This window comes from Anabrus simplex, chromosome 1 (genome assembly GCF_040414725.1).
Source record: "Anabrus simplex isolate iqAnaSimp1 chromosome 1, ASM4041472v1, whole genome shotgun sequence".
Taxonomy (NCBI): Eukaryota; Metazoa; Arthropoda; class Insecta; order Orthoptera; family Tettigoniidae; genus Anabrus; species Anabrus simplex.
In genome coordinates, this window is record NC_090265.1 from 1694293849 (window position 1) to 1694321848 (window position 28000).

General features: G+C 38.4%; 1 protein-coding gene across 1 annotated transcript in view; it reads right to left on the reverse strand.

The window, feature by feature from the left end:
- Positions 1–25497, reverse strand: part of lov (jim lovell) — a 63442-nt gene extending 37945 nt beyond the window's left edge. Inside the window, exon 1 of the mRNA XM_068229523.1 lies at positions 25340–25497. Within this exon, the coding sequence (XP_068085624.1) occupies positions 25340–25497 (158 nt within the window). The remainder of the gene's footprint in view (positions 1–25339) is intronic.
- Between the last annotated feature and the right edge of the window lie 2503 nt (positions 25498–28000).

A 28000-nucleotide genomic window follows, 5' to 3' on the forward strand; every position in this document is an offset into this window, starting at 1 on the left:
TCTTGGTATAAATTCTATCTCTTTAAACTACAAATTGGGATAGAGAGTGCCTAACCCTCTCGAGCTCCCTTTCATATTGTTTTTGAGGTGACTACGTTTTCTCAACCATTTTTCTTCGTTTCGTAATGTAATAAGTTTCCCTATCGTGTCACCTCTTTAGTATGGGATTAGCCCTTGCATATGCGGCCTAGTGCCAAATAGGTTTTAAATAAAGTGTATTAGGAGTGCAAGGACGCCTCCTCTCAAGTTGGAATTTTGGAGGCCATGTAATTGTCCTGTTTCTTTATTGAGTAGGCCTCAGTAGGTTGGGTATTTTTACCCCTGTTTTCATGTGCTTGGAGGTCAGCTTGAAGGTGGAGTTTGGTGTGGCCTTTGATAGGCTTGAACTTTAAGAGCGGGTTGCTCTTTCTTAAAATTTTGATTTCTGTGTGCCTCGAGCAGGCTTTACTGAGTAATAGGGAGCAAGAGCTCCTGGGCATGATTGGGGTTTTCTGCCCCTTTGTCAAACCTGGTATCTGGCGAAAGTTGGGCTAATTGCTCAAGAATTATGTGTCTGGCTCTCGGAGCCCAAATCCTGTAACACTGTAATTGTACATTCTCGATTTGTTGCTAGGCTACTGAGTACCTGTTATATTTGTTATTTCTTGATCTTAAAAAGAAAATATAACCTTGTTAAATTTTAAATTCACTTTAATTTCGTATATTGAGACCTATTCATCCCAGCACCTTCTTGCACCTCTGCTAATCCACCAAACCACGGTAACAGCTAGATTCAAAACTAGCGGAAAGAAAAAGGAAATACTGCCAACCCAAAAATAAATGAACATCATTCAGTTACAAAAACCTAGAAATACAAAACTGTAAATTATAACTGCTTACACCTCGCACCAGGGTGCATGGTCATAATTTTTAGTAGTGTCATCTGGGGAAGAATGTCCAAACTTCTTGATGAATGGCAAACAAAACAAGGATAAATTCACTCAGTTTAGGCAAATGCACAATAACAAAATTACATCATATTTCTGTGGTGACACCTTCTGAGTAAAGTTCTAAGTTGGTGTTGTTTCAGTTTCACTGTTTTACCAATAGAGGGGTTCGTTTAGGCGCTGAATTTGACTGTGCGGCTTTGGGATGTACCTTCCGGTACATTTTTTTTTCATCGTTATGCCCTACTCAGGAGCACAGTTGAACTTGCTTAGACCGAGCTCGATAGCTGCAGTCGCTTAAGTGCGGCCAGTATCCAGCATTCGGGAGATAGGTTCGAATCCCACTGTCGGCAGCCCTGAAAATGGTTTTCCGTGGTTTCCCATTTTCACACCAGGCAAATGCTGGGGCTGTACCTTAATTAAGGCCACGGCCGCTTCCTTCCCACTCCTAGCCCTTCCCTGTCCCATCGTCGCCATAAGACCTATCTGTGTCGGTGCGACGTAAAACAACTAGAAAAAAAAAACTTGCTTAGCTGATATGTTGGCCTTCTTTTCCTCCCCAAATCTCTTAATCTTCTCGCTGAGCTTCTTTCTTCGTTCTTCTGTCCAAGTTATAGTAGCTCTGGTGTTGGGTTTGTCTTCAAAGTGGTGATTGTCGATTTTGGTTCTGAATTTACATCTGTCCTGTGCAATGTCTTCTGAGATGTTGATTTCCTGGAGATCTGTTTCAATTTCTGTTCTTGGTTTTAGTTAGCCTGTTAGTGTTCATTCTGATAATGTGTCCATAAAATTTCAATCGTCTTTTCCGAAAAGTGTGAGCATTTTTTTCAGAATGACAATATATCTCCTGGGATGATTTTTTTTCTCCATATTCCATCTATACAAACTGGGCAAAAATTTTTCGTAAAATTTTCCTTCTTTGTTTCTCAATGTCTTTGGTTAAAGATCCACCACCAATGATTAAGGTTTCAGAGGCATATAACGCTTCAGGTTTGATCACTGTACTATAGCGTCTAAGTTTTGCATTCCGAGATATTGATTTTTTATTATACCTGTTTCAAGTGATCCTGTACGCTTTCTGTAATTTGGAAATTCTTTCTTTATTTGCTTTGCGGTTTAAACCAGAGGGCTGAATAATTTCTCCCAAATATTTAAATTGGTTCACTTGAACAATTTTGCCAAATTTAGTTATCATAGGTTGTCCATCTAAGTATCGTGAGGCTCCTTCCATGTACTGAGTTTTCTCATATGAAATTTGAAGTCCCGTTTTGATGGCAATTTCATGCAGTTTTTCAATGGAATGAATTGCTTCATGCCTATTATTGGAAAGGATTGCTATGTCATCAGCAAAGGCCAGACATTGCACGTGAATTCTGTCTTTACGTACTCTTTCAAGGGTTATTCCTTTCGTTTCCTTTTCCCAGGTCCTGATTACTTTCTCAAGTACCAAGTTAAACAGTAACGGCGATAAGCCATCCCCTTGACGGACCCCGGTGTTAACAGGAAAAGGCTTTCGCCTAGAAATTTAACTTTTGAAGTTGTGCCAGTTAATGTTTGTTTGATTAATTCTCTTGTTTTTTTTATCCACTTGACATTCTTCTAGAGTATTGAAAAGTGTTTGACGGTCTATAGAGTCATATGCTTTTCTGAAATATACAAAAGTAATGACTGTTTGTCTGGTTTTGCGCATTTGGAGGATAGTTTTGAGATTAAGGATTTGTTCTGTACAAGATCTTCCTTTTCGGAAACCTGCCTGGTATTCACCAATTAGATGGTCTGTTTGTTTCTCAAGTCTAGTGAGCAAGGCTTTGGAAAAAAATTTTGTAAGCAACTGGTATCAAGCTAATTCCTCTATAATTATTGATGTTCGTTGTATCCCCTTTCTTGTGTAGTGGATGGATTAGCGCACATTTCCAATCTTCCGGAATTTCTTCAGTGATCCAGATGTTCTCAAGAATCTAGTGGATTTTCCGGGCTATGCTGTCACCTCCTATCTTCAGCATTTCGGCATCTTCCCCCGGGGCTTTATTATTTTTGAGTCCATGGATTATTTCTTTGACTTCTTCCAGTGTTGGGGGTTCTGAATCTTGATTAGATAAGGGTTTTTCAAAGGTGAGTTATTCTTTAGGGGATTCACAGTTTAAAAGATCCTGGAAATAAGCTGCTAGAAGTTTGCAGTTCTCTTGATTATTCGTTTCCAATGTCCCATCTGGGCGTTTGAAGCAAAGACCAGGTGCCTGATAATTTGATAATTCTTCTCTGAAAGTTTTGTAGAAGTTTTGTGTATTGTTTTTTGTAAAATCTTGTTCAATTTCTGCCAATCTGTAGTGTTCGTATTTGCGTTTTTCAGACCTGATAATTTTTTATGTTTGTTTCTGTATTTTGGTATTATTATTATTATTATTATTATTATTATTATTATTATTATTATAAAAATAATTGCGTTTTAAATCTTAACAGCTTTGTCATAGTTTTTATGTGAATGTAATTTATTTACACTGATTCACATTCAATACATACAGTACAATTTATGTTCACAATTCTAGTCTTTACTTATCATTGCCTTCAAAAAAGTAATGAATGAGTTCTGATTCTTTTTAACAATTATTTAACAATTTCGTTTTTCAGAATCTGTCTCTCAGTGAGTTAAGATGACCATTGTAGTATCTCCACAATCCTTCAGGGAAACCGAGGGACAAGTCATCAGTTCACTTAAAACTGCACCCTATTTCATCCCAAACTACAAGAACGTTGATAAGATGGTTGAAACCATTTATTAAACACTCAGCCGTTACAACGCTGAACAGTCGAGTAATTTGGAATGTGTGCTTTAACACTTTGACAGTCATGTTGTTTCAGAACGCGGAGAGACGGATGCATTTCTTAGATACACACTGCATACAGTAGATTTAACCCTCGGAATGGTCTTTTAAAAAAGTTCAGACCAAGAAACTGTCTGGTCATTGATCGGAAAGACGTGATACCTAAACATAAGTACAAAATACATTGCCTTTCAGGGGGTTTAAATAAGTTCTTGGAAAAGTCGGTCGCTAATAGGGGTGGTCTTCAGGGTGGTTTTCAATGTATCTGTAGAATGTCACTAAGAATGTACTTTTCATGCGAAATCTTATGAAAAACATTTAACTGGTCATCGCTTGAAATAATGGCACCCTTCAGTACCTGAAATGCGCTTCGTAACTTGTTCGATCAATCGACATTTCATATTAACTGATTTGCACGACGTTAATCTGAGGCCTACAGAGTTGTTAGAAAGCGGAGATAAATAACATTATAAGAATTAGTTACCGAGCATTATCCTCATCATGATTTTTAAACCTAGAAGTAACACATTTGCTCTACAGAATATGACACCCGTTCTCGCTACATGTTAGCTTAGGAAGAAAAGTACTTCCGGAACACTGATAAGATGAGTTTCCTTGTCCGTCGTTCGGGGAAGCGGAGTTATACGAAATAGTATGTCGCAGTAAGTGAGGTTTCCCCGTATAAGCTAATGGACATTGGTATTCGATTAGCATTCATACCATGTGTCTATCACTGTATCAGGTGACAGTGATCCAGTGGTACGGTATCTGAAGTTGGGTGTTGCACCAACATTTTCAGTGTCACATTTTTATAGCTTACAGAAATAACAAGAAACGCTATGATTGTTAAGTAATGAACTACATTCCTACTAAAACTGAAATATATCTGGCAATTACAACACAGGAAATAAGGGGCTAATTATACACTATAAGTACAGTTAATCTTGATAATAATAATGTTATTGGCTTTACGTCCCGCTATCTACTTTTTACGGTTTTCGGAGACGTCGAGGTGCCGGAATTTAATCCCGCGGGAGTTATTTTACATGCCAGTAAATCTACTGACACGAAGCGGACGTATTTGAGCACCTTCAAACACTACCTGTAGATCAGCACCTCAACCATCTGAGCCACTCAGCCTGGCACACTTACTCTTGCCTCACTTGAATTGAAAATTCGCTCTCCTGTTTTTCATTGAAGCAAGATGTTGATAAAGTTGTGGGTGGTCTTGGTATGACATGAAAAAGAAATTACCGAGTGAGTTGGTCGTGCGGTTAAGAGTCACGTAGCTGTGAGCTTGCATTCGGGAGATAGTGGGTTCGAACACCACTGTCGGGAGCCCTGAAAATGGTTTTCCGCGGCTTCCCATTTTCACACAGACAAATGCTTAATTAAAGCCACGGTTGCTTCCTTCCCACTCCTAGCCCTTTCCTATCCCATCACCGGGCGAGTTGGCCGTGCGGTTAGGGTCGTGCAGCTGTGAGCTCGCATACGGGAGATAGTGGGTTCGAACCCCACTGTCGGCAGGACTGAAGATGGTTTTCGGTGGTTTCCCATTTTGACACCAGGAAAATGCTGGGGCTGTACCTTAATTAAGGCCACGGCCGCTTCCTTCCCATTCCTAGGCCTTTCCTGTCTGATCGTCGCCGTAAGACCTATCTGTGTCGGTGCGACGTAAAGCAAATAGCCTAGCCCATCGTCGCCGTCGGTGCAACGTACAGCAAAAACTGTAAATTTAAAAACAAAAATGGAAATGAAATTGCCGTTGTGAGAGGAGGGAAAGTAGGAATGAAGTAACTTAATCTCCGCAGTGTGGCGCAATCTAAAGGGGACATTTGGAACTGTTTGTCGGTAGGGGACTTGCTAGTCTCGTGCAACACCCTGAGACCGATTCTGGCGGGAGCATGCTACCTGATACTATACAGGCTTAGGCTCGTCCTTTTTTTTTTTTTTTTTGCTTAACGTTGCACCGACACAGATAGGTCTTATGGTGACGATGGGACAGGGAAGGGCTAGGAGTGGGAGGGAAGCGGCCGTGGCCTTAATTATGGTACAGCCCCAGCCTGGTGTGAAAATGGGAAACCACGGAAAACCAAGGCTCGTCCTTACTGAGGTATATTGCGCCGCGCTGTCCGCTAGGAAGTTGCCGTAGGAAAGCACACCCCCTGAGTTTGATTCGAAGCCAGCATCGTTTGTAGGTACGTTACGAAGCATTAGTACAGCGAACGACCAAATATGGTTAATTTTAATATGTTATTATTCTGAGAGATATAGCAACAAAAGATTGAGAACCTTCAAAGCTCCTTTTCTATTTTTGACTAAATGTGTTTTGCTTGTAAATTCATAATATTGCCAATGCTGGATTGAAAATGTACAATAACCGTGACATTTCCAGTGTTAATGTTAGATATACAGTACGCTATAGGCAGGGCTGTAGTCGAGGGCATACGCGGCTATACGCCATAAGCCTTCCGCTTAACTTCATTCAGCAGAGTACATCTTCTGATTTTATTTTTATTTTTTTTATTTTTGCTTCGTTTCATGGATTTAATCTAATTTCGCTATTCTTCCACTGAGTATTAATATTCCTACTTAAGCATTACGCTCATAATACACATGAACGTTTTAACATGTGTACCATCGAAATATCTAGCAAGTTGCTAGTAGCAACCTACCCCCGTCCGTTCATTACGTGTATAGACGACAATCACTGGAGATGACACAAACACAGATCAACCCACCATGACTTTAGATTACGATGTATCGAGCACGTCCGATTGATCGATCTGTACCTAGTGCTACCAATATTGTTAATTTACTAAATTTTACTGGCGTATTTTAAAATGTAGTGTCTAAAAATGAGCAACCTATTGTAACTTATAGAACGGTATTGTTATTGCATAGTTTTGAATATCTTATAAATATATATATATATAAATATATAATATCATAAAACATTGGTATATTGATCAGTCTTACGGCTGTGGGTCGATCTATCATCTTTCCATCAGAATGTAAATTATTTCATGAATTACGCCTTTGATAACAGTTTCTTTGCAACTGAAACCAAACATGCTGTTTAACAACACGAAAAAACAGTAGGGGCGATTAGGTGGCGGGAGGGTCTGCCCCCTCCCCCCGTTTTTGGGGAGAAAAATTACATCTTTATTCCATTTTAGCCAGCTAAAACTAGGAATTATAAAAAAATATACAAATACTGCTATTATCTAATTCTTTCCTTTAATTTCTTTAAATATTAAAAAATATCTTGGCGGAAATACGCACAAAGTGTTATTCGACGCAACTAACCGATTTTTCAGCACCACAGCGAGCAGTGGAGACTCGCGCAGCAGCGCAGAGTGTGGAAACGCGATTAGTATCTGATGTAAAAAAAAAAAAAAAACTTAGCTGCGTACATGTGTTACCGTCCCTTTGGTGAAATTTTGAATCGAATCGAAATCTCAAAAACTCTACTATTATTACTGCAGTTAAGTTGGTAACCTGTCAACCTTTAGCCTACTTCTCTGTCGAAATTCATTCAGAAAGCATCAAAAACATACCATTTTCTAGAGTGTTTCAGTTTTGTTTACCCCCCCCCCACCTCATTATATTCTCCAGGCCCCTGGTTCTATTTTGTTTTCTATAATTTTTTGCCCTCCCTCCCACCCACCCACTTCTGATTCCAATCGCCGCTACTGAGAAAGAAGGATCGTTGGTTGAAAATAGGTAGTTTGAGTCAAGAAAGAAAATCTGAAAACGAAAATAATGATACTAAAAAGGGTAAGCCTGCGGGAAGTTAGATATTATATATGAAGCGCCAACCACTAATTCTGGAGACAGTGCCGATCTGAAAATCGGGCTTTAGAGTATACCCTCTAAAATGTTTGAGACTACAGCCCTCACTATAGGTAATGATATACTTGTTCCATGCTTGCTCTCTAAGTTTACTGTCTAAAACATTATATAAAAAGACATGTTTCGACCTTACTTGAGATCATCTTCAGTTTGAGAGTACAAAGAAAAAAGACATACTATATATAAAACAGTAATACATAAAGAAACTAATGAGATAAAAGACATTCAACAGTTGTAATAAAAACTCAATATTTTAAAATGTTCATCGTTCGAAGGTCAATTACAACCCGTCCTGAACTACATACGCACTGGTCTGGAGGAAATAATTCCTGGTTAATATTTTTACTCTTCATGAATAAATACGGAGCCCAAATTTTCATTCTGTTCCGGAATTGAAACGACAGAAAACATTTGACAATAAGTCATTAAAAACAGTCCACATACGGTATGTTTTTAAGGTTTTACGTCCCTCTAACTATTTTTTCGTATTTCGGAGACGCCTAGATGTCGGAATTTTGTCCCGCGGGAGTTTTCTTTCACGTGCCAGTAAATCTACCGACATGGGGCTGACGTATTTGAGCACCTTCAATACCACCAGACTGAGCCAGGATCGAACCTACCAACTTGGGCTCAGAAAGCCAGTGCCTTAACCGTCTAAGCCACACAATCCGGTTACAGGAATTAACCTGAAGGAGTTAAAATCCCTAGTCTGACTGGGAGATCGAACCCGTGGACCTCTAAACCGAAGGCCACTACACTGACCTACAATCAAGGAGCCGGGGAAACTACGAGAAGGCGTTGACGACTCCAGGCGTTCAAGATGTGTACTGAGAGTTCATTAAAGTTGTGGACTGAGAGTTCATTCTACGATGTTGTTTGAACGAAGAACACAACAGGCGAAGGCTATCGATAACAAAACAAAGTCATAATATTAACCTACCACGCTATTCTTTCTGGAAAATGCTAATATTACCGGCTTTATTTACGCACATGGACCAAATCCAAAGTCGTTTGAATAGTATCGAAAAGCATATAGTCTTGTCGCAGACATAATCAAGAGTTGTACTTCGCTACCGAGAATAGGGAAAGGCGCTGAGCCCTCGAAATAATGGAGCCAAATAAATGGATATCAAATACAACAGCGTGAAAAATGAATGGGATCGTATCTTCTGTCAGAGCAATACTCGACGGGTCACAGGAAGTTAAACTGAGCAGGTATGACCGCACAGTGACGGAAATTCTTAGATACGTTCTCGGACAGCGTGACCGTGGGGCAAAGCTCAGAAAACAGCACTATCATAAAGGCCCGGAAGTGCAAAGAGAGGTTGTGAGAACCGTTCTACACGTCGTATGGACATAACTGATGACTCCAGGCGTTCAAGATGTATACTGAGAGTTCATTCGAGAGATAGTGGGTTCGAACCCCACTGCCGGCAGCCCTGAAGATGGTTTTCCGTGGTTTCTCGTTTTCACATCAAGCAAATGCTGGGGCTGTGCCTTAATTAAGGCCACGGACGCTTCCTTTCCACTCCTAGCTCTTTCCTGTCTCATCGTCGCCGTAAGACATATCTGGGTCAGTGCGACGTAAAGCAACTAGCAAATCCAATTAATGGGAGGGTGAAAAGGGGGCGAATTTTTAAAATGAGTGAATTTATATCTCCAAACTTTTAAAGTTTGCAGATGTAAAAATTGATATTTAGAATCTTCATTAAGAATAAAGAAACACGTATTTTTTGGTTTTTTGAAAATCGCAATAGGAATCGTAAAAATGGGTGAAAAAGGGGTTGAATGCCTTTAATGAGGCTACTTATATCTCAGAACCTGAAGATATTACAGACCTGAAAATTGATGTTTGGGATCTCTTTAAAAAATAAAGAATCACGTATTTTTTTGTTTTTCGAAAATCCAATTAATGGGGGGGGGGTGAAAAGGGGGTGATTTTTTAAAATGAGTGTATCTATATCTCAAAACTTTTAAAGTGTATGGATGTAAAAATTGGTATTTAGAATCTCCTTTAAAAATAAAGAAACGCGTAATCTTTTGTTCTCGGAAAATCCCAATAGGAACGGTGTAAAAGGGTGAATAATGGGTTGAATGCCTTTAATGAGGCTTCTTATATTTCAGAACCTGAAGATATTACAGACCTGAAAATTGGTATGTGGTATCTACTTTAAAAGTAAAGAAACACGTATTTTTTCGTTTTTTGAAGATATAAATATTGGGGGTTGAAAGTGGGGGGTGAATTTTTAGAAATGAGTGTGTTTACATCTTAAAACTTAAAAATTTACAGATGTAAAAATTGGTAGTTAGAATCTCCTCTAAAAATAAAGGAACACGTATTTTTTTGTTTCCTGTAAATCCCAATAGGAGGGGTGTAAAAGGGTGAAAAATGGGTTGAATGCCTTTAATGAGGATACTTATATTTCAGAACCTGAAGATATTACAGAACCGAAAATTTGTATATGGGACCTCCTTTAAAAATAAAGAAACACGTATTTTTTAGTTTTTGGAAATCCAATTAATGGCGGTTAAACAGGAGTGACAAATTGGGTGAATTTTTTGAAAGACTATATCTACAGAATATCTTGGAAACGTAAAATGTTACAGACGTAAAAAGTGGGTGTTTGGAATCTCCTGTAAATGTAAAGAAACATAGGTGATTTGTTTTTGGAAATCCACCTAAGGGGAACTCAAAAGTGGTGAAATTTTAAAATGAGAATTTTTACAGTATATCTAAAAAAACTTAACATGTTACAGAAGTGAAAAATGGTATTTTTTATCTCTATTAAACATAACGAATCGTGTATTTTTATTTTTCGGAAATACCACTTGGGTGGTGGGGGGTGGGTAAGAGTGACTGAAAATGGTGTTGAATTCTTTTAATTAGGCTACTGATATCTCAAAAATGAAGATGTTACAGACGTGAAATTCGATATTTGCAATCTGCTTTAAAAGTAAAGAAACACGTATTCTCGGAAAATCCAATGAGGGGGGGGGGTGAAAGTATTGAAAATTTAATTGACTTAATTGTATGAGAATGCAAACATCTAATAAAAACTAAAGTTGTTACAGACGTGAAAATTCGTATTTAGATCTCCTTTAAAAACAAAGAAAAACGCGTTTCGGTGGGGAAACCATCTTGGAGGGTGGGAGTGTAAAGGAGTTGAATTCCTTTCATGACGACACATAAATCAAAAGCTGAAGAAGTTAGAGTCGTGATAATTGGTATTTAGAAGATCTTTTACTATTAAAGAAGCAAGTATTTTTTGCGGGAAAATTCACTTACGGGTGGGGGGGGGGGGGGTGGGTAGTGTGAGATGAAGTGAAAAAAATAAATTATTTTTATGGGGATACTTATATCTCAAAACTGACGGCAATAGACGTGAACATTGGTGTTTGGAATCTCCTTTAAACATAAAGAAACAAGCCTTCTTTTAATTTTTTTTTTGGGGGGGGGGGGTTTGCCGGTAAATAAACTTAACGGCGGTGGGGTGTAGAAGGAGGTGAACCCATTGATTTTACTGTTCTTAATGTACTTATAAGTATCCTCCTTTGCTAAGGCGGCAGCGCGCGGGCCTCTCTCACAGCTGGGTTCCGTGGTTCAAATCCCGGTCACTCCATGTGACATTCGTGCTGGAAAAACGGAGGTGGGACAGGTTTTTCTCCGGATACTCCGGTTTTCCCTGTCATCAGCCTTTCCAGCAACACATAATAGTAATAATAATAATAATAATAATAATAATAATAATAATAATAATAATAATAATAATAATAATAATAATGTTCCGGACCGTCGTCAAATGTGCGGATCGCGCTGGAAACGGTTCCTGGACGGGTAATGACTAAGAATGCAGTCCGGCCGCGGGTTCAGTGCCGCCAAAGCACCCAATATGACACCACGCCGGATCTCCTGAAGGATTTTATACATATTAAAATGATTATAGGAAAAGATGGCAAAGATTTACGGAGCCAACTGACCGGGAGGAATACCTGAGCCTAGCCCGGGAAGTACGAAATCGATTGCTGGAAAGGAAGATTGAAAAATGGGAGGGAAACGTGCCGTAATCTAATAGAAAACGAGTCAGATCGGGAATTTTGGTGGATTCTCACAGAAAACGAGTCAGATCGCGAATTTCGGCGGATTATATATCTAAAACAATAAGCATTCAATTATAAATTTCAGTACAATACCGTAGCGAAGCACGGGTATCTTGCTAGTCTATATATATAAAATAACTTGTCCTGACTGACTGACTGACTGACTGACTGACTCATCATCGCCGAGCCAAAACTACTGGACATAAACAAATGAAATTTTGCGGATATATTCATATTAAGATGTAGGTGCTCGCTAAGAGAGGATTTTTTGATATTCCGTCGCTAAGGGGGTGAAAAGGGGGGTGAAATTTAAAAAAAGTGTATCTATATCTCAAAACTTTAAAAGTTTACAGATGTAAAAATTGGTATTTACAATCTTCTTTTAAAATAAGGATACACGTATTTTTTTGTTTTCTGAAAACCCCAATAGGAGGGGTGAAAAAGGGTGAAAATGGGGAAAATGGGTTGAATGCCTTCAATCAGGATACCGGTAGGCCTACTTATATCTCAGAAACTGAAGATATTACAAACCTGAAAATTGGTACTTTTGATCTCTTTTAAAAATAAAGGAACACGTATTTTTTTGTTTTTGAAAAAGAAAATTAATGGGAGGGTGAAAAGGGGGTGAATTTTTAAAATGAGTGAATCTATATCTCCAAACTTTTAAAGTTTGCAGATGTAAAAACTGGTATTTAGAATCTTTATTAAAAATAAAGAAACACGTATTTCTTTGTTTTCGGAAAATCGCAATAGGAGGAGTGAAAAGGGGTGGAAAAAGGGTTGAATGCCTTTAATGAGGCTACTTATATCTCAGAAACTGAAGATATTACAGACCTGAAAATCGGTGTTTGGGATCTCCTTTAAAAATAAAGAAACACGTATTTTTTTGTTTCTGGAAAATCCAATTAAGGGAGGGGGGAAAAGGTTGTAATATTTTAAAATGAGTGTATCTATATCTCAAAACTTTTAAAGGTTATAGATGTGAAAATTGGTATTTAGAATCTCCTTTAAAAATAAAGAAACACGTATATTTTGTTTTCGGAAAATCCTAATAGGAAGGGTGGAAAAGGTTGAAGAAGGGGTCGAATGCCTTTCATGAGTCTACTTATATTTCAGAACCTGAAGATATTACAGACCTGAAAATTGGTATTTGGGATCTCCTTTAAAAAAGAAACACTTTTTTTGTTTTTGGAAATTCCAATTAATGGGGGGGGGGGTGAAAATGGGGTGATTTTTAAAAATTTGTGTATCTATATCTCAAAACATTTAAAGTTTATAGATGTAAAAATTGTTATTTAGAATCTCCTTTAAAAATAAAGAAACACGCATTCTTTTGTTTTCGGAAAATCCCAATAAGAAGGGTGTAAAAGGGTGAATAATGGGTTGAATGCCTTTAACGAGGCTACTTATATTTCAGAACCTGAAGATATTACAGACCTTAAAATTGGTATTTGGAATCTACTTTAAAAGTAAAGAAACACGTATTTTTTCGTTTTTGGAAAATCCACGTATTGGGGGGGGTGAAAAGGGGGGGGGGGCGAATTTTTTAAAATGAGTGTGTCTACATCTTAGAACTTTAAAATTTACAGATGTAAAAATTGGTAGTTGGAATCTCCTCTAAAAATAAAGGAACACGTATTTTTTGTTTCCTGTAAATCCCAATAGGAGGGGTGTAAAAGCGTGAAAAATGGGTTGAATGCCTTTAATGAGGATACATATATGTCAGAAACGAAAGATATTACAGAACTGAAAATTTGTATATGGGATCTCCTTTAAAAATAAAGAAACACGTATTTTTTAGTTTTAGGAAAATCCAATTAATGGCGGTTAAACAGGAGTGACAAATTGGGGTGAATTTTTTGAAAGACTATATCTACAGAATATCTTGGAAACGTAAAATGTTACAGACGTAAAAAGTGGGTGTTTGGAATCTCCTGTAAATGTAAAGAAACATAGGTGATTTGTTTTTGGAAACTCCACTTAAGGGGAACTCAAAAGGGGTGAAATTTTAAAATGAGAATTTTTACAGTATATCTAAAAAAACTTAACATGTTACAGAAGTGAAAAATGGTATTTTTTACCTCTATTAAACATAAAGAAACGTGTATTTTTAGTTTTCGGAAATATCACTTTGGCGGAGGGTGAGGGGGGGGTGGCGGTAAAAGTGACTGAAAATGGTGTTGAATTCTTTTAATTAGGCTACTGATATATCAAACATGAAGATGTTACAGACGTGAAATTTGATAATTTCAATCTGCTTTAAAAGTAAAGAAACACGTATTCTCTTAAAATCCAATGAAGCGGGGGGGAGGGGGTGAAAGAATTGAAAAATTAATTGGCTTAATTGTATGAGAATACATACATCTAATAAAAACTAAAGTTGTTACAGACGTGAAAATTCGTATTTGGATCTCCTTTAAAAACAAAGAAAAACGCGTTTTGGGCGGGAAACCATCTTGGAGGGCGAGAGTGTAAAGGAGTCGAATTCCTTTCATGAGGATACATAAATCAAAAACTGAGGAAGTTAGAGTCGTGATAATTGGTATTTAGAAGATCCTTTACTATTAAAGAAACAAGTATTTTTTGCGGGAAATTTCACTTCGGTGGAGGGGGGGGGGGGGAGTAGTGTGAAATGAAATGAAAAAAGTAAATTACTTTTATGGGGATACTTATATCTCAAAACTGAAGGTAATAGACGTGATCAGTGGTGTTTGGAATCTTACTTAAACATAAAGAAACAAGCCTTGTTTTAATTTTTTGGGGGGGGGGGGGTGGCGGTAAATAAACTTAACGGCGGTGGGGTGTAGAAGGAGGTGAGACCAATTGATTTTACTGTTATTAATGTACTTATAAGGATCCTCCGTTGCTCAGGCGGCAGCGCGCCGGCCTCTCACAGCTGGGTTCCGTGGTTCAAATCCCGGTCACTCCATGTGACATTCGTGCTGGACAAAACGGAGGCGGGACAGGTTTTTCTCCGGATACTCCGGTTTTCCCTGTCATCAGCCATTCCAGCAACACATAATACTAATAATAATAATAATAATGTTCCGGACCGTCGTCAAATGTGCGGACCGCGCTGGTAACGGCTCCTGGACGGGTAATGACTAAGAATGCAGTCCGGCCGCGGGTTCAGTGCCGCCAAGGCACCCAATATGACACCACGCCGGATCACCTGAAGGATTTTATCCATATTAAAAATGATTAAAGGAAAAGATGGCAAAGATTTACGGACCCAACTGACCAGGAGGAATACCTGAGCCTAGCCCGGGAAGTACGAAATCGATTGTTGGAAAGGAAGATTGAAAAATGGGAGGAAACGTGCGGTAAAATAATTGAAAACGAGTCAGATCGGGAATTTTGGTGGTTTCTCGCAGAAAACGAGTCAGATCGCGAATTCCGGCGGATTATATATCTAAAACAATAAGCATTCAATTATAAATTTCAGTATAATACCGTAGCGAAGCACGGGTATCTTGCTAGTCTATATATATAAAATAACTTGTCCTGACTGACTGACTGACTGACTGACTGACTGATTCATCATCGCCGAGCCAAAACTACTGGACATAAAGAAATGAAATTTTGGGGATTTATTCATATTAAGATGTAGGTGCTCGCTAAGAGAGGATTTTTTGATATTCCGTCGCTAAGGGGGTGAAAAGGGGGGTGAAATTTAAAAAAAAGTGTATCTATATCTCAAAACTTTAAAAGTTTGCAGATGTAAAAACTGGTATTTAGAATCTTCTTTTAAAATAAGGATACACGTATTTTTTTGTTTTCTGAAAACCCTAATAGGAGGGGTGAAAAAGGGTGAAAATGGGGAAAAATGGGTTGAATGCCTTCAATCAGGATACCGGTACTTATATCTCAGAAACTGAAGATATTACAGACCTGAAAATTGGTACTTTTGATCTCTCTTAAAAATAAAGGAGCACGTATTTTTTTGTTTTTGCAAAAGCCAATTAATGGGAGGGTGAAAGGGGGGTGAATTTTTAAAATGAGTGAATCTATATCTCCAAACTTTTAAAGTTTGCAGATGTAAAAACTGGTATTTAGAATCTTCATTAAAAATAAAGAAACACATATTTTTTTGTTTTCGGAAAATCGCAATAGGAGGAGTGAAAAGGGGTGGAAAAAGGGTTGAATGCCTTTAATGAGGCTACTTATATCTCAGAAACTGAAGATATTACAGACCTGAAAATCGGTGTTTGGGATCTCCTTTAAAAATAAAGAAACACGTATTTTTTGTTTCTGGAAAATCCAATTAAGGGAGGGGAAAAAAGGGGGTAATATTTTAAAATGAGTGTATCTATATCTCAAAACTTTTAAAGGTTATAGATGTGAAAATTGGTATTTAGAATCTCCTTTAAAAATAAAGAAACACGTATATTTTGTTTTCGGAAAATCCTAATAGGAAGGGTGGAAAAGGTTGAAGAAGGGGTCGAATGCCTTTCATGAGTCTACTTATATTTCAGAACCTGAAGATATTACAGACCTGAAAGTTGGTGTTTGGGATCTCCTTTAAAAAAGAAACACGTATTTTTTTTGGAAAATCCAATTAATGGGGGGGGGGGTGAAAAGGGGGTGATTTTTAAAAAATTTGTGTATCTATATCTCAAAACATTTAAAGTTTATAGATGTAAAAATTGATATTTAGAATCTCCTTTAAAAATAAAGAAACACGTATTCTTTTGTTTTCGGAAAATCTCAATAAGAAGGGTGTAAAAGGGTGAATAATGGGTTGAATGCCTTTAACGAGGCTACTTATATTTCAGAACCTGAAGATATTACAGACCTTAAAATTGGTATTTGGAATCTACTTTAAAAGTAAAGAAACACGTATTTTTTCGTTTTTGGAAAATCCAAGTATTGGGGGGTGAAAAGCGGGGGGGGGGTGAATTTTTTAAAATGAGTGTGTCTACATCTTAAAACTTAAAAATTTACAGATGTAAAAATTGGTAGTTAGAATCTCCTCTAAAAATAAAGGAACACGTAATTTTTGTTTCCTGTAAATCCCAATGGGAGGGGTGTAAAAATGTGAAAAATGGGTTGAATGCCTTTAATGAGGATACATATATGTCAGAAACGAATGATATTACAGAACTGAAAATTTGTATATGGGATCTCCTTTAAAAATAAAGAAACACGCATTTTTTAGTTTTTGGAAAATCCAATTAATGGCGGTTAAACGGGAGTGACAAATTGGGGTGAATTTTTTGAAAGACTATATCTACAGAATACCTTGGAAACGTAAAATGTTACAGACGTAAAAAGTGGGTGTTTGGAATCTCCTGTAAATGTAAAGAAACATAGGTGATTTGTTTTTGGAAACTCCACTTAAGGGGAACTCAAAAGGGGTGAAATTTTAAAATGAGAATTTTTACAGTATATCTAAAAAAAACTTAACATGTTACAGAAGTGAAAAATGGTATTTTTTATCTTTATTAAACATAAAGAAACGTGTATTTTTAGTTTTCGGAAATATCACTTTGGTGGAGGGGGGGGGCGGTAAAATTGACTGAAAATGGTGTTGAATTCTTTTAATTAGGCTACTGATATATCAAAAATGAAGATGTTACAGACGTGAAATTTGATATTTTCAAGCTGCTTTAAAAGTAAAGAAACACGTATTCTCTTAAAATCCAATGAAGCGGGGAGGGGGGGTTGAAAGAATTGAAAAATTAATTGGCTTAATTGTATGAGAATACATACATCTAATAAAAACTAAAGTTGTTACAGACGTGAAAATTCGTATTTGGATCTCCTTTAAAAACAAAGAAAAACGCGTTTTGGGCGGGAAACCATCTTGGAGGGCGGGAGTGTAAAGGAGACGAATTCCTTTCATGAGGACACATAAATAAAAAACTGAGGAAGTTAGAGTCGTGATAATTGGTATTTAGAAGATCCTTTACTATTAAAGAAACAAGTATTTTTTGCGGGAAAGTTCACTTAGGTGGCGGGGGTGGGGGGGAGTAGTGTGAAATGAAATGAAAAAAGTAAATGACTTTTATGGGGATACTTATATCTCAAAACTGAAGGTAATAGACGTGAACATTGGTGTTTGGAATCTTATTTAAACATAAAGAAACAAGCCTTCTTTTAATTTTTTTTGTGGGGGGGGGGGGGCGGTAAATAAACTTAACGGCGGTGGGGTGTAGAAGGAGGTGAGACCAATTGATTTTACTGTTATTAATGTACTTATAAGGATCCTCCGTTGCTCAGGCGGCAGCGCGCCGGCCTCTCACAGCTGGGTTCCGTGGTACAAATCCCGGTCACTCCATGTGACATTCGTGCTGAACAAAACGGAGGCGGGACAGGTTTTTCTCCGGATACTCCGGTTTTCCCTGTCATCAGCCATTCCAGCAACACATAATAGTAATAATAATAATAATAATAATAATAATAATGTTCCGGACCGTCGTCAAATGTGCGGACCGCGCTGGTAACGGCTCCTGGACGGGTAATGACTAAGAATGCAGTCCGGCCGCGGGTTCAGTGCCGCCAAGGCGCCCAATATGACACCACGCCGGACCTCCTGAAGGATTTTATCCATATTAAAAATGATTATCGGAGAAGATGGCAAAGATTTACGGACCTAACTGACCGGGAGGAATACCGGAGCCTAGCCCGGGAAGCACGAAATCGATTGCTGGAAAAGAAGATTGATAAATGGGAGGGAACGTGCCGTAATCTAATAGAAAACGAGTCAGATCTGGAATTTTGGTGGATTCTCGCAGAAAACGAGTCAGATCGCGAATTTCGGCGGATTATATATCTAAAACAATAAGCATTCAATTATAAATTTCAGTATAACACCGTAGCGAAGCACGGGTTTCTTGCTAGTATCTATATATACAAAATAACTTGTCCTGACTGACTGACTGACTGACTGATTCATCATCGCCGAGCCAAAACTACTGGACATAAAGAAATGAAATTTTGTAGATACATTCATATTAAGATGTAGGTGCTCGCTAAGAGAGGATTTTTGGATATTCCGTCGCTAAGGGGATGAAAAGGGGGTTGAAATTTTAAAATGAGTGGATCTATATCTCTAAACTTTAAAAGTGTAGAGATGTAAAAATTGGTATTTAGGATCTTCTTTAAAAATAAGGAAACACGTATTTTTTTTGTTTCGGAAAATCCCAATAGGAGGGGTGAAAAACGGTGAAAAAGGGGTAGAATGCCTTTAATTAGGATACCGGTACTTATATCTCAGAAACTGAAGATATTATAGACCTGAAAATTGGTACACTTGATCTTTTTAAAAAATAAAGAAACATGTATTTTTTTGTTTTTGGAAAATCTAATTAATGGGAGGGGGGAAAAGGGGGTAAATTATTAAAATGAGTGTATCAATATCTCAAAACTTTGAAAGTTTACAGATGTAAACATTGGTATTTATGTTTTTCATTATAAATAAAGAAACACGTATTTTTTTGTTTTCTGAAAATCCCAATAGGAGGGGTGAAAAGGGGTGAAAAATCGGTTGAATGCCTTTAATGACGATACTTATATCCCAGAAACTAAAAATATTACAGACCTAAAATAGGTGTTTGGGATCTCCTTTAAAAATAAAGAAACGCGTATTCTTTGGTTTTTGGAAAATCCAATTAATGGGGGGTGTGAAAAGGGGGTGAATTTTGAAAATGAGTGTATCTATATCTCAAAACTTTTAAAGTTTATAGATGTAAAAATTAGTATTTAGAATCTCCTTTAAAAATAAAATTAAAAACTTTTTTTTTGTTTTCGGAAAATCCCAATAGGAAGGGTGGAAAAGGGTGAAAGTGGGTTGAATGCCTTTAATGAGGCTACTTATATTTCAGAACCTGAAGATATTACAGACCTAAAAATTGGTATTTGGGATCTACTTTAAAAATAAAGAATCAGGTATTTTTTCGTTTTTGGAAAATCCAAATAATGGGGGGTGAAAAGGGGGGTTAATTTTGAAAATGAGTGTGTCTACATCTTAAAACTTTAAAAGTTTACAGATGTAAAAATTATTATTTAGAATTTTCTTTAAAAATAAATAAACATGTATTTTTTTGTTTTCGGAAAATCCTAATACGAGGGGTGAAAAGGGGTTGAATGCCTTCAATGAGGATACTTATATCTCAGAAACTGAAGATATTACAGACCTGAAAAAAGGTATTTGGGATCTCCTTTAAAAATAAAGAAACATGTACTTTTTGTTTTTAGAAAATCCAAATAGTGGAGGGTTGAAAGGGGGGGGGGTGAATTTTTAAAATGAGTGTATCTATATCTCAAAACTTTCAAAGTTTACAGATGTAAAAATTGGTACTTAGAATCAACTTTCAAAATAAAGAAAAACGTATTTTTTTGTTTTCGGAAAATCCCAATAGGAGGGGTGAAAAGGGGTGAAAAATAGTTTAATGCCTTTAATAAGGATCCTTATGTCTCAGAAACTGAAAATGTTACAGACCTGAAAATCGGTATTTGGGATCTTCTTTATGAATAAAGAAACATGTATTTTTTTAGAAAATCCAAATAGTGGGGGCGGGTTGAAGGGGGGTGTATTTTAAAAATGAGCGTATCCATATCTCAAAACTTCAAAAGTTTGCAGATGTAAAAATTGATATTTAGAATCTCCTTTAAAAATAAAAGAACACATATTTTTTTTGTTTTCGGTAAATCCCAGTAGGAGGGGTAAAAAGTGTGAATAAGGGGTTGAATGTCTTTAATTAGCATACTTATATCTCAGAAACTGAAGATATTACAGACCAGAGAGTTAGTATATGGAATCTCCTTTAAAAATACAGAAACATTTCTTTTTTTGTTTTTGGAAAATCTAATTAATGGGGGTGAAACAGGAGTGACAAATTGGGGTGAATTTTTAGAAAAACTATATCTACAGTATATCTCAGAAACGTAAAACGTTGCAGACGTAAAAATTGATATTTGGAATCTCCTGTTAAAGTAAAGAAACAGGTATTCTCGGAAAAACCAATGAAGGTTGGGGGGGGGGGTGAAAATTTGAAATATTTATTGAATTAATTGTATGAGGATACTTACATCTAATAAAAACTAAAGTTGTTACAGACGTGAAAAGTGGTATTTAGATCTTCTTTAAAAATAAAACGACGCGTTTGGGGGTGGAGGCGGAGAATCATTTTTGGGGGCGAGTGTGAAAAGGAGTTGAATTCGTTTCATGAGGACACATATCTTAAAAAACTGAAGATAATCTGTATTTAGAAGATCCTTTACTATTAAAGAAACAAGTATTTTTGCCCGAAAATTCACTTAAGGGGGACGGGGAGTGTGAAAGTAAGTGAAAAAAGTGAATTATTTTTATGGGAATACTTATATCTCAAAACTGAAGGTAACACACGTGAACATTGGTATTTGGAATCTCCTTTAAACATAAAGGAACACGTTTTCTTTTTTGTGGGGAGGTAAATCAACTTAACCGCGGTGGGGTGAAAACGGAGGTGAGACCAATTGATTTTACTGTTTCTAATGTACTTATAAGGAGCTTCTGTGGCTCAGGCGGCAGCGCGCTGGCTTCTCACCGCTGGGTTTCGTGGTTCAAATCCCGGTCACTCCATGTGAGATTTGTGCTGGACAAAGGGGAGGCGGGACAGGTTTTTCTCCGGGTACTCCGGTTTTCCCCGTCAACATTCATTCCAGCAACACTCTCCAATATCATTTCATTTCATTTGTCATTCATTTAATCATTGCCCCAGTGGAGTGCGACAGGCTTCGGGAGGGCTTATTCATTCCATTCCTGACCCGGTTGAATGACTGGAAACAGGCTGTGGATTTTCCATGTACTTATTCTGATCATAAACCGATCATTTTTAATCTCTCCTTGGTTCGTTTTCAAGAGCCATCTTTACCTTTGGAGAACCTTCTTAGATTACAGTAGATTCTTCTGGTATATAAACAAAAATGTAAACATATTTGAAATAAACGATAGATATATGATTGACCGTGCAATTGTTCACCTCTGTAATAAGGTCAATAATGCACGGACGTATGTCATTCGTATCGCCAGAAGTCCTGCGCACTTGCCTACGGGCGACAATGGTGCTGGTCATACTGACATCAATGACAACGGCAGCAGATGTAATTTACCGCAAAGTAGAGGTTCAGTACCGCCAAGGCACCCAAGACGACACCACGCCGGATCTCCTCAAGGATTTGATCCACATTAAAAATGCTTATAGGAAAAGATGGCAAAGATTTAGGGACCCAACTGACCAGGTGGAATACCTGGACCTATCCCGGTAAGTACGAAATCGATTGCTGGAGAAAAGATTGAAAAATGGGAGGAACGTTGCCGTAATCTCTCAGAAAACGAGTCCGATCGCGATTTTTGGCGGAATCTCTCAGAAAACGAGTCAGATCGCGAATATCGGTGGGTTATATATAAAACGATAAGCATTCAATTCTAAATTTCAGTATAATACCGTAGCGAAGCACGGGTATCTTGCTAGTATATATATATGAGAGTTCATTCTACGATGCTGTTTGAATGGAGAACAAAACGAAGTTATAATATTAACCTTCCACGCCATTCTTTCGGGAAAATGCTAATAATCCCGGCTTTATTTATGCACATGGACCAAATCCAAAGTCGTTTGAATAGTATCGAAAAGCATATAGTCTGTTTATGAGTCTTGTGGAGGATGAAGTAACAAATAGTCTGAAGATGTAATGTCAAATCTTACTTCATCACCTTCATTTTCCCTCCAGTGCTAATCTCACTTCATAAGAAATCGTTTGAGCAACAGCCCGTAATCCCCCCTACAAGAAGCAACAAAGCTATCACTGACCTGACACAGTAGCTGCGATTGGGAATTAGAAATGGACGGGCAAACAATGTACAGACAACAGAAAGTACCCGAGTTTGTGTGAGTTGTAGGGCTATGTATGTTCTAAAACACCCCAGGTCATTGACCCCTAGTAGTGTACCTACGTAGGTTCTGACCTGGAGGTCATTGACCCCCAGTATAGTAGTAGTGCAATGCGGATTCATGTAAGAGAGCAAGCCTAACCTCACAGTCGACATCTTGGAGGGGCCTAACCTCACTTTTACGGCCAGATGCCCTTCCCGACGTAATATTTTGCATATAAGAGAGCAAAGCCTAACATCACAGTCGCCTTTTTGGAGGGGCCTAACCTCACTTTTACGGCCAGATGCCCTTGCTGGCGCCATCCTGGAGGGGCCTAACCTAACAGGGCTTAGTTTTACGGGCAGATGCCCTTCCCGACGCCACCTAGGAGTGGCCTAGCCTCACTTTTACGGCCAGATGCCCTTCCCGACGCCATCGTGAGTAATAGAGCAATGGGGATTCGCATATGAGAGCACGCCTAACCTCATGGATGGGCCTAACTACACAGGGACTAGTTTTACTGATAGATGACCTTCCCGATGCCATCTGGAGGGGCCTAACTACATAGGGCCCCAGTTTTACGGTCAGATGTCATTCCCGTCGCCATTTTGATCCTCCCACCAGAAGGAGCACGTAGGCCTAACCTAGTTTTATGACCAGATGCCCTTCCCGACGCCATTTTGGAGGAGCCTAACTACACAGGGCCCCAATTTTTACGGTCAGATGCCCTTCCCTACGCCATTTTGGAGGGGCTAAACTACACAAGGCCCAAGTTTTACGGTCAGATGACCTTCCCGTCGCTCTTTTAATCCTCCCACCAGAGGGGCCACATACGGCCTAACCTAGTTTTATGACCAGATGCCCTTCCCGACGCCATTTTGGAGGGGTATAATTATACCGTCGTCATCTTGACCTAGTTTTACGGTCAGATGCCCTTCCCGTCACCTTTTTTTTTGGGGGCCTAACTACGCCGTCAACATCTTGGCCCAGTTTAACGGTCAGATGTTTTTCCCGTCATCATTGGAACACGGTGGTGCACGTTTCTTTAATAAAAATTTTGTTTTTCGTTTACAAATAAGGAAATAGAAAATGTTCCTTTGTCCTTTGGATGTCCGGAGAAACACCACAGGGTTGTGCCCGTGATTTCCTTCGCTTTCACCTTATACTTCCCGTAATAAACTGACAATACATCATCTTCTTCAACAGGGCTGAGTGGCTCAGACGGCTGAAGCACTGGCCTTTAGATCCCAACTTGGCAGGCTCGATCCTAGCTCAGTCCAGTGGTATTTGAAGGTGCTCAAGTACGTCAGCCTCGTATCGGCAGATTTACTAGCACTAAAAAAACTCCTGCGGGACAAAATTCCGGCGCTTCGGAGTCTCCGCAAACCGTAAAAGTAGTTCGTGTGACGTAAAACAAAATAACATTATTAATATTATTATTATTATTCAACTACTGGTCGCTCTTCTCCAGTATATCCTATCTTGGACCCTATCAAAGTAAGCATTGGAATGTTTCAAGTTGTTCTAGTTCTCTATCCTATTTTTGGTCCCCCAGTGGTGTAATGCCATCCTCTCAACTCGCCGAGCCATATACTCTATTGTTCTTCATCCTTCAATACCACTAAATCGATTTGGCTGTCTTTTAATTTCTCCTACTGATGTCTCTGTTAATATCTGCATTGTCTTAAATATCACTGATCCTACTGCAGATACCAGAAGGTACTTGTTATTATCACCTCTTCATGTTCAATTTGTAGTACTTTGCAACTCTGTCCATTCATGGAGAAATTGCAGTGCAGATACTCTGTTTTAAGCCCATTTCCATCCAACACATCTTGCCACATAAAAAATTTCTTATATTTTTAGCTACTAGGGCATTCATTAATGCCATCCTGTTGTCAACAGAGAGATTCAATGAACAAGACATCACTTTCACCGAGCTCGATAGCTGCAGTCGCTTAAGGGCGACCAGTATCCACTAATCGGGAGATAGTGGTTCGAGTCCCACTGTCGGCAGCCCTGAAGATGGTTTTCCGTGGTTTCCCATTTTCACACCAGGCAAATGCCGGGGCTGTACCTTAATTAAGGGCACGGTCAATTCCTTCCACTTCCTAGGCCTTTTCTATCCCATCGCCGCCATAAGACCTATCTGTGTCGGTGCGACGTAAAGAAAAAAAATCACTTTCCATCATCAAGGAAAGGAAGTATTCACTTTATGCTATAACACGTGCTTCAATTACTTTGGTGATTGTCTTAAAATAAAGCAGTGTTCTTTATCACTATTACGTGTTCACCAAAAACACATTAGGTAAACTTACTTTTTTTCAATTTTCAATTTTGAGAATTTGGAAGATTTGAAATTGGCGTCCGACTGTCTCCTTTCTTTTATACAAAAGCAATTCAACCCGTATCAACTAAAGTTTATTTCCTGCTACATTGCAGTGCTCAAGCAATCTTAAGTACCCAATCGTATTTTGGCCTTCCTCGTTTCATCACAAACATCTCGGATTTTAAATTAGTTAGACTTGGGTCAGAGTTCCTGAAAATCTACCTTAGTCTGAGAATTTTAAACATGAGAGATTATCTCAATATTTCTTCACAATTATTATTATTGCAATTGTTTGAACAACTGGTTCTACAGTAATTATGAATATTAATATTTAAATTACAAATATGATGTAATTGGGTCAGAACTACTGTATTAATTACAAAGCATGCAAAAATGAGAATAAAAGGTAAACAAGTGTTATTACAAAGTAAGGGAATTATTTTGATTACAAACCTGCAGGCTGAGAGAACCACTTTGTGGGCCCGAACGCTGGTCTCTTCGCAGACAAGCGTTACGTCCACAAGAGTCTCGTTTTGCAGCAGCGTGTCGAATGCATTGAGGATATGGTTTTGATGATTGTTCCACCGCAGGCTGTAATGTGGAGAGGCCATGGTACCACTATACTAGCACCCACCAGCCTGAAACAAGATAAAAATATCAATATAGAGTAATAAGTGGCATAAGACAAAATAAAACAGGAACACAATGACAAGCGAAGGGAAGGATTTTTAAAAATTAGCTTAAGTCGCTTATGTAACGACAAAAGAGGAATAGAACTACATACCCAAACAATGGATTACTATGGTAAAGAAAACAAACCTGTATATGATTTAGTAATGTGCAAATTTATTTCCATCTCAGTTTCAATGGAAAGATTATGCCAACTTATACATTTGTACAGCTGTCTAAATGGATGATGGCACAATTTTCTAGTCCCTGATATGATTTTTAAAAATATTGAGTGGAACCAATCCAGAATATTCTTGTTTATACTGAGAAATAAGGCCACAAGCTTTCTAAGAAGACTATAGGTCATCACACTGGTATATTAATACTAACCAGCAATATGTAGTAATTCTAAACCTTTTCACTGAACACGTGCTTTCATACAAGATCTCAGTTTTCATCTTTATTCACTGACAGAAAAGCACTTCCCATGAAAGAAAATTATGTGCAAGTTAAGTATAATTATATTACCTTTATCAATATCTTTAAAAAGAAAATCCACAGAAGCACTCTAAAAAATTTTTAGTGGTGGAGGTGATTATCGTTTTAAGAGTAAGTACAACTAGGAATTTTTAAAGCTCTTTTTTGATGTTATTGTTCAGGAAGAAGTCACCGACTTCAAATTTGACAGTTTAAATTAAATTACATTACTAAATTGACAAGCATGCCTGGTGGCCATGACCGTTAAGGCGTTGAAGTCAAAATGGTTTGACACGTTGGTTAGCCGGTTCGAGTCCCGCTGGTCGAAAACTTTTTCACCATCAGAATGTTGGCCAGCAGGGTAGGGGAGGTGGTGGTGGTGATGCCAAAAGCCTGGATTAAATTCCAAACCTCACCGCAGTGCTCATATGGAGTGAGGGCATATGATGCTGTTGATGGTGATTCGTCCGTCGGATGGTGACATTAAGCCTTCAGCAGACCCCATGGTACTATTCGAAAGGAAAAGGCTATGTGCCGGCACCGAGTTTCACCCTCCCCCTCCCTACTGTCATATATCACTTAATTCATTTCATGTCATTAACTCCTCTGATGAGGTTGACGTCAGGTCATAAAAACCCGCCACGACAGATTCATCTCACTTCATACCCGACCCTGTAGAGAAACGGGACAAGTGTTGGACGAACTAAATTGACACTAGTGCTTTATAGGCAAGAGAGTGGAATTGCAAATTGTTTCTTCCTTACTTCACCAGGCGAGTTGACCGTGCGGTTAGGGGCACGCAGCTGTGAGTTTGCATCCGGGAGATAGTGGGTTCGATTCCCACTCTCGGCAGCCCTGCTTTTCCGTGGTTTCCCATTTTCACACCAGGCAAATGCTGGGGATGTACAATTAAGGCCACGGCCGCTTCCTTCCCATTCCTAGGCCTTTCCTATCCTATCGTCGCCATAAGACCTCTGTGTCGGTGCGACGTAAAACAAATAGCATTATAACTTCATTACAAGTTCTCCTAATTTTCACACAGTCTATATTCTCAATGTATAAGTGAGGTATATACTGAGTCCTCAGTCCCAAGGCTGGTGGGATTATCAAAAGCTTCACCACTGGCTGTCGCTGAAGAGGTGTACTAGGAAAATTAAGATTGAGGTAGTTTCCTGTTGATTTCCTCGCTGAGCCAAACTACCAGACTATCAGTCTACGAGGCTCCCCTAAATGCACGCAACAATCACAGCGCTGTATAAATTGCCGTCTCACCAAAACTGAATCTGGCCCTAAAAATGAGGTACCTCCATTTCTGAAAAGACTGCTTCTGCTTGTTGCAGGTATTTTTTTTTTTATCTATTGTCAAGAAGTCAAAAACGTACTTTCGTCAGAAACTTACGAATGAGTGACATTTCCCTGAACGACGCGATTTGTTTGATGACTTTACATGTTTAAAGGAGAAATAGAAGATTGTCATCCCCTCTTTAGTCATAGGAGACATAAGGCATCTTTCGCATGTAGCTTTGAATAACAATGAGGTTTTTTTTTTAAGTTGAGACAGTCTTAAGCAGAGAACTGGCAGATAGACCAAGTACGTCGTATTTTAAGGAGGCCGACATAAGTGATTGTTACAAGGTTAAAACATAATGGTTAAAACATCGATATTACCGATGGGTTCCAGCAATTCAAAGGATAGTAGCAGTTTAAAATTATTTTTTTTTACAATTTGATTTACGTCGCACCGACACGGATAGGTCTTACGGCGACGATGGGATAGGAAAGGCCTAGGTGGTGATGGTGGTGATTATTGTTTTAAGAGGAAGTACAACGGGGCCTAGGAGGGGGAAGGAAGTGGTCGTGGCCTTAATTAAGGTACAGTCCCAGCATTGCCTCGTGTGGAAATGGGAAACCACGGAAAACCATCTTCACGGCTGCCGACAGTGGGGATCTAACCCACTCTCCCAGATG